Below are 12,263 nucleotides of genomic sequence, written 5' to 3'. Positions count from 1 at the left end.
GGAGACATAAAAAATATATATGGCGGAAAACACACACTAGGCTGAAAAAGCATTTTCTGCTCTTGCACCCCTCTTTAAAATAAACTGCTGTATTTTAAGCCAAAAGAACGGTTGTGTTTGATAGAACAATATGTCTATATGCTGCCATAGCTGTTTCATGGTGCATTCAATTTGTCCTTTTTACCCTGGAAACCCCAGTTTACAGACACCGAGCAACCGCTTTTGTTTTAACCCAGCCACAAAAGAAACGTTTAAAGGGGTAAATATTTTAAAAAGAACATCTCGACCGCTTCTTGATGTCTGCGATTTCTGCATTACGACCCTTGTTATATTACCGTGTTTCACCCATAAAATATAAATACCATAAAAATAAATACAATAAAATGTCCGGCTGTGGCCATTCACAGCTGTGTTTTGACACTCGGTGAGACATGCTACATGGAGTTTTTGGATCAAAACAAGGTAAGTACGCATTAATATCGTTAATATCATGGTGTCTTAAATTCTGCTCTCATGCTCTCACCTCAAGTTAGGGTTTAGGGGTTCAGATTTTTTTTTTTTTTTTTTTTTTTAAATGTCCTCCTGTTCAAAAAGTTTCCTCCAGAAAATTGAGATTTTAAGCTTTCCAATGATGTATCACGCGTGCATATTGGACAGTTTTGAAATCTGACCAAATTGGGGGTCTCAGAGCGGAACCTCAAGTCAACTGAGTGTTTTCCACCATATACTAATATATTTAAGACATTTCAAATAGCAGCATATGAAAATACCATGTTGCCTTGTTACTTTCCATATATGAGTCAGTATTTTGATTGTTTTTATTTATTTTTTAGGAGATTATTCAATGAATACAGTTATTTTATGTGGCTACTGATGATCGACAGTTAAGTCAAACTAATCAGCTGACACTTATTCACAGGGATTTAAAATCTCACTATTTTATCGGACGATTGGATGATTACTGATAAAAATGTTAAGTTATGGGCTGCCATTGACGGCGGTAAACATCCAATCCATTTTAACTTGGCGATACTGGCAGTGTATGATTGCTGCCAACCTCCCAGTAAAAATGGATTTGATGTCTAGCGCCGTCAATGACATTGAAAGCTCAACATTCACAGACACCACTCCCAGTTTAATGAATTTGTTGGCAACAAGTTAAAAATAAAAGGGTCAAGCAACTAGTACAGAGCTGGCCAAAACTATTGGAACCCCTGCAATTCTGTCAGATAATGCTTAATTTCTCACAAAAAATGAGTTTAAATTACAAATGCTTTGGCAGTAATATATTCATTTATTTTGCTTGCAATGAAAAAACACAAAAGAAATGGGTGGGGGGGTCATTATCATTTTACACAACATTCAAAAAATGGGCCGGACAAGTCACAAAAGTATTGGCACCCTCAGCTTAATACTTTCTAGCACGACCTTTAGACAAAATAACTGCGAACAACCACTTCCGGTATCCATCAATGAGGTTCTTACAATGCTCTGCTGGAATTTTAGACCATTCCTCTTTGGTCAACTGCTTGAGGTCTCTGAGATTTGAAGGGTGCCTTCTCCAAACTGCCATTTTCAGATCTCTCCACTGGTGTTTTATGGGATTCAGGTCTGGACTCATTGCTGGCCACTTGAGAAGTCTCCACTGCTTTCTCAAACCATTTTGTAGTGCTTTTTGAAGTGTGTTTTGGGTCATTGTCCTGCTGGAAGACCCATTACCTCTGAGGAAGACCCTGCTTTCTCACACTGGGTCCTACATTATGCTGTAAAATTTGTTGGTAGTCTTCAGACTTCATAATGCCATGCACACGGTCAAGCAGTCCAGTACCAGAGGCAGCAAAGCAACCCCAAAACATCAGAGAACCTCCGCCATGTTTGACCTTGAGTACCGTGTTCTTTTCTTTGAAGGCCTCGGTTTTTTTCCCTGTAAACTCTATGTTGATGCCTTTTCCCCAAAAACCTCTACTTTTGTCTCATCTGACCAGAGAACGTTCTTTCAAAAGGTTTTAGGCTTTCTCAGGTATGTTTTGGAAACCCCAGCCTGGCATTTTTTTGTCTCTGGGTCAGAAGTGTGGTCTTCCTGGGTATCCTACCATCGAGTCCCTTTTCATTCAGATGCCAACGGATAGTACGGGTTGACACTAATGTACCCTCGGACTGCAGGACAGCTTGAACTTGTTTGGATTCTAGTCGAGGTTCTTTATCCACCATCCGCACAATCTTTCGTTGAAATCTCTCGTCAATATTTCTTTTCCATCCACATCTAGGGAGGTTAGCCACAGTGCCATGGGCTTAACATTTGTTGATGACACTGCGCACGGTAGACACTGGAACATTCAGGTCTTTGGAGATGGACTTGTAGCCTTGAGACTGCCCATGCCTCCTCACAATTTTGCTTCTCAAGTCATCAGACAGTTCTTTGGTCTTCTTTCATTACCCATGCTCAATGTGGTACTCACAAGGTCACAGGACAGAGGTTGAGTGAACTTTAATCCATTTTAACTGACTGCAAGTGTGATTTAGTTATTGCCACCACCTGTTACGTGCCACAGGTAAGGTAAGAGGTGCTGTTAATTACACAAATTAGAGAAGCATCACATGATTTTTCAAAGGGTGCATTTTGTCCGGCCCATTTTTTGGTTTTGTGTAAAATAATAAAGATTGAATTACCCCCCCCCCCCCCTTCTCTCTTTTGTGTTTTTTCATTGCAAGCAAAATAAATGAAGATATTGCTACCAAAGCATTTGTAATTGCAGTCATTTTCTGGGCAAAATCAAGCATTATCTGACAGAATTGCAGGGGTGCCATTACTTTTGGCCAGCACTGTTAGTAGCCTAGGGGTGCCCAAGTCCGGTCCTCGAGAGCCCCTAGGCAGCTTGTTTTCCATGTCTCCCTCCTCCAACGCACCTGAATCAAATATCGTCACGTGTCGGCCATTTTGTACCAGTGCCATTCTTTGAAATAGCTGTAAATTTCTCAATTTTCAACGGATTTCTAAACGTCATAAACCTAATATTTAAAATAATACTATAATAATAATAATATAGAAATAATAACTTGAAACTTGAAATAATATTCATACTTCATACCTAAAAATAATTATAGATATTTCCCCAAGGCATATAATGATTCCCTAAGAATTTTGTTAAAAAGGCCCAGATGGACCAGTGCTTCAGCAATGTTTGTAGCAGCTCGGGTGAATACCCTCCAGTCTGTTTTAAGGATATACATGTTTAAGTTTATCAGTCGTCTGAATGGTTCAGAAAATGTGATTGTGTTGGGCCTGACCAACATTTTGTACAGCTTTACACGTTACTTGTCTCAGTTTTGGAAGCACTGGTATACGTGCCTTTTAAATGTGGGTCGTTAGGAGACCCAGTGCTGTGTTATTGTTTTACCATTTCTTTATTTTATTTTGTCTTTTAATCTATTGTTGTGTTGTTGGACCTTGAGTCTGTTAATAAAAATCTATCTATCTATCTATCTATCTATCTATCTATCTATCTATCTATCTATCTATCTATCTATCTATCTATCTATCTATCTATCTATCTATCTATCTATCTATCTATCTATCTATCTATCTATCTATCTATCTATCTATCTATCTATCTATCTATCTATCTATCTATCTATCTATCTATCTATCTATCTATCTATCTATCTATCTATCTATCTATCTATCTATCTATCTATCTATCTATCTATCATAGCCACGTTAGTGCAGTTTGTGTCTAAACCAAACCGTTTGCAAATCCGTCAAGATTTCACCGAGTTAAGAATATTTTAGTGGAGAAAATCACTCGCCCTGCATTAATTAAAGTAGAGCACGCCGGAGAAGTACACTGCTTTAAGATGGCCTCCGTTCACTAACGCTACCGACTGACTATTTGCCACTAATGCTTTGTATATGATATCTATATGTTTTTTTTTTTCTGTTTCGGATACGTTGAAATGGGCGGGGCTGTTTCCTGACGGGCGCTTCAGCTAGCTAGCTGACAGCCTGACACCTGAGCTAGCACCTCGAAGATGTCAAAAGGCCACGTTTGGCCGATAAAGTCAACTTTTGTATTACTCGTGTGAGTTTAAGGGAGCTAAAGAGTTGGTCTGGTTGACGGCTTGGCCTTTTCGTGGCTGACTTGCATAGTACTTTGACCACACTTTCACCAAGTCTGGAGGTGAGCAACTTCTGTTTAAAGTGCGAGCGCGTTCCTGTTTCCACGCATGTCCGAGCAACCCAAATGAAATTTGGACAAATAGTCCAGTTAAAAATGAAAATAAACTAGCGTGTAAAAATATGACATAAGCAAATATATAAATTTGTTATCGTTGCAAACTTCAATGTTGGACAAAAGTGGCCATAAACTGGAAAGGGGAGATTCTAAAATCACTGCCAATGACAGGGATAGAAACCCAACCAATTTTAGCTGGGATGGCTGGCATTTAATGATCATGTTTCAATGCCATTGACGGCAAAGGACGTCAGGAAATGGATTAGACTTTTTTGTCGTCAGTGACAGCTAGGGGTGGGAACCTCTTGGTACCTCACGATATGATACGATTTGCGATACATCGCTGACGATAACGATCTCGCGATATGGCGATGCAACGATTATCAATATATTGGTCAGGAAATCCCTTCTAGGATATTTCCCAAAACAACTAATTAACAGGAAAAACAAGCTTCTGCTATGAATTGGAATGAGTTTATCACTAGTAGATGTCCAGTCCATTTGAAGTGGGAGGGATGGCAGCGAATGAACTTTCATTCGCTGCCATCCCTCCCACTTCAAACAGATTGAACGTCTATGGCCGTCAGTGGCAGCCAATGCCAGGCAACGAGGTAATTTTGGGGCATTTCAGGTCATTACCTTTTTGATTTTCAATCACTTCCTGTTGATTTTGGGGCATTTTATGTGTCACCTCCTGTTGATTTGGGGTTACAGAACAGGAAGGGACCCTGGAATCTCCCAAATGAATAGGCAGTGACTCAAATTCAACAGGAAGTGACCTGTAAATGTTCTAAAATGAACAGAAAGTAACCTGTAATGCCCCAAAAATCATAGAGAGTGACTGTGAATTCTCTGGTTTCGAATGAATGAACGTTCAATTGCCCCTCCCAGTCTAAATTGATTGGGAATCGAGCACCGTCAGTGGTAGCCATAGCGTTAACTGAGACACTATTATGGTGGAGGATTTTGATAGCAACTTGTTGGTTCCTTTTTTTTCTGTTTGTTTGTTTGTTTTTTAAAAGTTGACACCTTTTTAAAACAATTCTTGGCAGGAGCATATCGATACCTTTTTGGGATACAAAGTATCACGATATAGCACCATTTTGATATTTTGTCACACCCTTGTGACAGCCAGTGATTTAATTTATGAAATAATATAAAAGCCCTTAGAACAGTTAGAATGTTGATGTGCTTCTGTAGTTTGAGTGTTGCAAGTAGTAATATGCCAAAGTTACTGTATGGTCAACATAATTCATTTTTAGAGCAACTATTCTTTCTCTATGACATCCAATTAAAGTAGGAAATGAATAGAGTAATACTCTACAGCAATTAATTGTTTGTTGCTTGAACGCTGACATTTTGAAACCATTCTAAATGTCAACATTCAGCTCACGTTACAACACATCCATTCCTGCTTTTGAACTTCCATGTGGAATTATTGTCGACCATTTTGCGCTTTTCTTGTTTCCGTCCTGCCATAATTAGTTCAATTCTGCTCATCCTTGTTGTCTCTTGTTAAAAAAAATATGTACTTCTGCGGTGTCTCTATGAAAACGTTTTGTTTATTGTCTTTGTGACATCAGATAGGATTTCTTCTGTGTGTGATTTGAAGGGGACGTTTCAGAAGCAAATACAGTTTTCTAGATTGCTCCAAAATGGATGGATATTATTGAAAACGAATGTCTGTTTTCTTTTCCTGAATAAAAAAAATACCCCCTCACGGCAAAATTTTAAAAATCTGCTGTGAATTGAAATGAGTTAAGCGCTAGTAAACGTCTAATCCATTTGAACTGGGAAGATGGCAGCAAACAATTGGATGTCTAACACCGTCAGTGGTGAAACCCGCATTAACGCATTGGCTACAAGTGGCACATGTGTGGCATCAAGAAGGCCCATTTTTCACAATCAATCTGTATTCCCCCCCCCACATTAAAATAAAATTGGCATTCATTCTAAATAACCATCTATTTTGGCGCAATCTGTAAATATGTAATTGTCTCTGAATGCTATTTTCAAATCGATAAAATCAACATGGTGCTCGTGAAGTAATTGACTACTTGGACACAGAGGAGATGTTGGAAATCTTACAATCTGATCATTAGAAAATCCGTCGACTTTTTGAAAAAGTGCTGAGTAAAGTGCATTCTTCAATAAGCGGTATTCATGGGTCAATCAAAAATTTACAGTGGCACGCGAAAGTTGGATTCCCTGGGTATACCCATTTTTTTCTTGCCACAATCTACTGAATTTACATACATACACAAACGTTTTCTCTCGTTGTACGTGATTGGCTGGCACTACTGTGGGCAGGGCTATCAATCAGTCATTTTCCTCTGTGCTGAGGAAGAGAAATACCTTTGTAGTAGTCACTCACTTTGTCCCAGCGTTGTGTTTGTGAGGGTTGAACCGCGACCAGACACCATGTCTACTCTTACAGTGGCGGGTGAGTTTTATATCACTTTGATGTCAGGAACGGAGAAATGACATTGACCAATTGTATAGACAACCTTGGCTTCTTAGCCATTTCCATTGGTTGACTTGCCTACTGGTGAACATAATTAAAAGGAATGTATGCAGTAAATGCGTTATCAACATATTTTTATTTAACCTGGCAAAACAATGGACTTCAAATTTTCATGTAATAGGTCAATTTGGCAGGTGATCAATGAAGGAATTTATTTTTCAACATAAAGTGCATTAGTGCATAGATGCACTGCATCTGCCATTTGTTGTTTCGCTTTTAACATTGTTGTAATTGTTTTATGTGTTAATTTGTTTTCTTTGGTATAAGTGATGAACGAGTCTTGGGCATTTTACCAAAGCATTATAAAAACAGTAATTATGCACCAACAAAATGGCTTTGAGGTCTTTAACCAATTGGCTGCCACTGACTGTGATAAACGTCCAATCGATTGAAGTGGGAGGGATTTGGCAGCCAATGATGTGAGTTAAATCTTTTTTTTTTCTCTCTCTCTCTCTTTTATCTCTCTATAACACGTCAATAGACACGGGCTGAGTTTTATGATTATACCCCAATAAGTAGTGTACAGTAAATTAATTAGTAGGGATCTCCCGACGGCATATTTTTGCACCAGAGTCTGAGCCAACTGATTTTAAGAATCTGCTAATACCGAGAAAAAAAAAAGTTTTTATTTGAACTCCAAACATGTTACAGTACTGTACTCTTTACACTACTTCCGCTTTTCCCAGTAGTTTTGCAGAGTATGAAACTTATATTTTTTTGTATCTTTTGCCAATGCCGTTGTATTTCTGGATTATTTTGTTACTTTTTAGACCTTAAAAAGTAAAAATACACCGTAATTTTTGCACTATAAGGCACACCTGACTATAAGCGGCCACCCACCAAATTTGACACAAAAACAGCGTTTGTTCATAAATAAGCCACACTGGACCATAAGCCGCAGCTGTCCTCACTGTATTATGGGGTATTTACAACGAAAGATATTAATTATTTATTTAGCAGGGGCCTAAGACTGTCATACCAAATGAACCACCATGAAGCTTTGAACCAATTGACTGCAAAGCTTCATTTGGCCATCACTACTCCCTTCGGGGAGACAGTCAATCTCTGATGCCACCTCCTGTCAACACTTTTGTCATCCAACATGCCTCCTAGCATGCATTGCAGCACTACAGATGTAGATAACGAAAGAACGAATTATCGAAATTAATATTCTGTGCTAATTATTTCTTCAGTTACCCTTCCAGTTGTTTCATTAATTGCTAGCTCTGGTATTTGGTAACACTTTATTTGACAGTGGTGCCACAAGACTGCCATTAAACAATCATAATTATTACATTAGCTGTTATGAACATTAATGATTGCTTATGACAGATGTCATTTTGTGTCATCCACTTTATTTGACAGTGGTGCCACAAGACTGCCATTAAACAATCATAATTATTACATTAGCTGTTATGAACATTAATGATTGCTTATGACAGATGTCATTTTGTGTCATCCAGCAAATTATCTCATTTTTGAATAGATGTAAATGATCCGAGCTGGACATAAATGGAGTTAGTGACATAATTTGCTGGATGATACTTAATGACATATGTCATAAACATTCATTAATGCCCATTATAGTGTCATGTCACAATTATGATGGTGTTATGACGCCGGTATCAAATAAAGTGTTATGTTTTAAACCAAATAAAAGAAAAAATAAGCTGCACTGCATTATTAGCTGTAGGATTTGAAATGAGGGCAAAAAAGCAGTGGCTTATAGCCTGAAAATTACGGTATATATAAATTAGCCCTGAACGAAATTGGAAAAAACAAATCATTGCGATTTTTTTTTTGGGGGGGGGTTGCAATACATTATTATATTATTATGTCTGCAGCTATCGATTATTTTAGTTTTTGATTAATCGATGAACAAGTTCGAATAATCAGATAAGTAACATAAAAAATTAAAATACCTGAGCTGAGCTTCAAACGGTATTAAAAAAATATTCCCACAAACAAACGACTAAATATACCTTAAATTACGAATGCATTAAAAAACATTAGCTCAGACAAAAACTTAGCTTATGTTGGCCTTAACAGGGAGCAGCTGGATTCAGCCATGTGAAATGACATGTCATATTGACTGTTGCCCCTAGAGGAAAGTGTATCTACCCTAATCAATAAAAACTAAATGCAAGCACTTTCAAAAAAACCCATACAACGGCACTTTCATGAAACGAATACTCGGAAGCACCAAAATTTAGTTTGAATCTTTTTTGTAATCAAATTACTCAAGTTAATCGATTAATCATTGCAGCAATAGATATTATATTGAGGTATTAAAACTAGAAGAATTTGAAGCAGATAACTTGAATAGCTCTGTTTGGGATGGGGCCGAACAATATTGGAAAAAAATAACATTGTAAAATATATTGCCAAGACTTCGCACTTATTTTTTGCATAGGTTGCGCACCATCATTTTTCATTGCTCCACCCTTAACACCACACTTATAATCACTCTCCATATTCACACATTCAACTGAGTGAGTCCACTTATTCATTCACGGTTTGACGCTCACGCTACTGAGAAATGCCTCTCACTTACACAATTAGTTGCCACAGACTAGTCTACCGCTTGTGTAACACGCTAAATGATGATTAACACATTTGCGTCTTTGATTGTCGAGCTACTGAGTTACTCCTCGCACAGAGAGTACCGAGACGCCAACACGGGAAAAGTCTGAAAGTGTCCAACATGTGCATCTCCCCATGTCCGAAAGCCATGACCTGTGTCATTTTACACGGGAATTTAGCGGGATATAAGTCTGAAAGGGGCTTAATATAGACCGACATATTACCTTCTTTCATCTAGTGGAAGACTTTAATAACCCGCCACTATGTTATTGGCTACTTTGGTCACGGTGCGTAACTTCTAATCTCCATTTGGCAGTATACTGTCAAAACTAAAAACCCTTAGAATAATATAGTTTAACAATTGGGATGCTGTATTGCAGTAAGAGTTGACCTAACTGTCGTTATTTGCAAGCATGCACCACGTAGTCTGTACGATGACGATGTGTGAGGAGGTGCTCAGACTGGTCCAATTCTTGTGCGTAGACCTAACCACAGGAGCCATGACGGAATTTCAGGAGAAGCTTCGAAATCAGCACGAGGAGTCCATGTGCAAAGAGCTGGACAAGCTTCTCAGCAGCTCAGGCGACTCCACCCACCAGGTTAGATCAATAGACGGTTCAAAGTTCACAGCAAAATCCTACTAAACATGTTTTTTTTGTTGTTGTTGTTGCTTTTCTGCCAAAGAAAAACAGTTCAATGTTTGTTATTAATATGTCATTAAGTATAATATTGCTTACTAATTTGTACAAAAATAACTGCAATTTATATATTACATTTATCTCCAACTTTTAACTCTTTGGCTTCCATCGACAAGGATAGACGTCCGATCTGGTTGAACTGGGAGGGCTGATGGCGAATGCAAAAATGCCAACCCTCGTAATTCAAGTGAATGGGACGTTTCCTAGTGACAAACTCATTTCAGTTCACAGCAGAAGGATGAAAAAAGCCACATGATTGGACGTTTTGCACCATCAATCCCATCAGTGGGTTAAAAATTATAAATAACAAATGTCTAATATATTAAAAGTCTTATTCTATAGATCTGCTTGGAACAAAAATTAATTAACCAAAAATATTTCAAATTCTTTTTCGGTACAAATAGAAGTTTGTCTTTGAATGACCCTAGAAAATGACCAAAACGACGTGAAAACTCAAAACTCATACTGAATGTTGCTAAATGAAACTGGGTCTAATTGCTGATTATTCAAATGTACAAAGTTGAATTTTCTTTAGAGAACCCCTAAAAATGAGCAGTATGACCTTAAAACACGTGCTTTAAATCTAAACATCTTTTTAGGAGCATCTTCACACTTTTTGAAGGTCTCCTGAAGATGAAAAATCTTACCAACTTTAATTTTGCTGTCTGAAACTAGCTTCAGGGTTGAATTTTCTTTGAACAAAATGACTAAAATAATCATATAACATCAAATATCACGCTTTTCTTTTGCAGTGGTGGTTTTAGGGGTGGGGCCAAAGGGGCACTGGCCCCACCTCTAATTTAAATGGTCCCTGAAGTGCCCCTGTTGCCATTTTAGCACAAAGCATGGCAATCGGCAAATTCTTCTTTTCTAAAGTTAAGGAGAATGAGATAATGTTGTTTCTAGAGTATGTTAAATACAAATACTTCTTTTCGTATTTAAAATGGCTTTTCAAAAAAGTGATTAAAGTTATTGTTCCATGAATTGTATACTTACTTGCACACAGCATGATTATATAAAAATTCTTCTTCTTCTTCCATTTATTGTATACTTTCTTGCACACAGCATGATTATATTCAAATTAGTGATGCACGATAATACATTTTTCAACCGATACCGATAACCGTTAATTTCCTCCTCATTCCAACCGATAACCGATAATGTCAAGCCGATAATTCTATTTAAAGATTTATGTAAAATTTTAAAGTATACACAAAAGAAAATATTACTGTGCAAAAATATAATTTATTGCTCTTTTTTTCAACATAAAATATGAACAAGTCATCAATTCCAACATCTAAATAATGACAGATTGTCTGACATTGTGTAATGGTAAACTTTTGGCAACAATTACTTACAGAGTAAATACCTAAATTGCACAAAAATGCCTTTAAAAGTATGCCATTCCTAACATATATAACATTAATACACTGCAAAACACACCTCCTTAAAACTATTCAGTTTTAAGTGTAAATCTATTGGAAATAAGTGAAATTATCTGCCAGCGCTTCAAGTGTATTTCTCTCAGATTTCTTGGAAGAAAAATAGCTAGCTGAAAATAATCTTAACAGCCTTATTTTAAGCAATACATTATTATACTTAATCCTGAAAAAAAAAAAAAAAAAACTTGGAAGAAGAAAAGATTTTGAATAATATTTGTGGCTACAGAATATTATTGTTATTTCATTACAACAGGAATGTGCATATTTAAATTGATAAGTGTTAATAAGTGCCAATAAGTTTTCATTATCTACTGTGACTGCAATTGAGCAGACAAATAAATTAGATTAATTTGAAAAGTGATTACTAATGTTATATGCTTTGTTGCACACTGTGAAAGATTAACTCAAAAGAGCGAGATGTCATGTACCCATTCTGCAGCGCTTTGTTTACATTTGAGGCACTAACGACATGTGCTTTACAGCAGCTAAACTGATACACGGCAGTACTATTTGGATGGAGTTGGAGCTCGCATCTCCGTGCGTGTTGTTTTGTGCCTGAGTTTTGTTAAGCCGAAAATAAAGGCAGCGTTACAAAGTCATCTGACCGCTCGTCATTTTACATACTGAATGCATTATTGGCTGGCTGACTTCATTTTCTCCATGTTTAAATTATCATCTAACCACTGTGCCGTCATGATAAGCTTGCTTACTGGACATCACTTCTCCAAATGTACACGGTGAAAATGTGATTGGCATGTTTTTCATGAAGAATGGTGGTCGTATA

The 12,263-nt window shown here is 37.3% G+C and overlaps 1 protein-coding gene across 2 annotated transcripts in view; it reads left to right on the top strand.

Annotated features, from left to right (window-relative positions):
- Positions 1 to 3,974: 3,974 nt before the first annotated feature.
- Positions 3,975 to 12,263, top strand: part of LOC130920544 (UTP--glucose-1-phosphate uridylyltransferase-like) — a 39,798-nt gene continuing 31,509 nt past the window's right edge. The window contains exons 1-2 of one of the 2 annotated variants that reach the window (XM_057843854.1): positions 3,975 to 4,178; positions 9,823 to 9,938. In XM_057843854.1, the coding sequence (XP_057699837.1) occupies positions 9,840 to 9,938 (99 nt within the window). In that variant the 5' untranslated portion in view covers positions 3,975 to 4,178; positions 9,823 to 9,839. Of the gene's footprint in view, positions 4,179 to 6,524; positions 6,676 to 9,822; positions 9,939 to 12,263 lie in introns of those variants that run through there. The other variant, XM_057843853.1, reaches the window with a different exon arrangement.

Source organism: Corythoichthys intestinalis, chromosome 8 (genome assembly GCF_030265065.1).
Source record: "Corythoichthys intestinalis isolate RoL2023-P3 chromosome 8, ASM3026506v1, whole genome shotgun sequence".
Lineage (NCBI taxonomy): Eukaryota > Metazoa > Chordata > Actinopteri > Syngnathiformes > Syngnathidae > Corythoichthys > Corythoichthys intestinalis.
The sequence above is the reverse complement of the archived record's forward strand: the minus strand, read 5'-3'. Positions and strand labels throughout refer to the sequence as shown.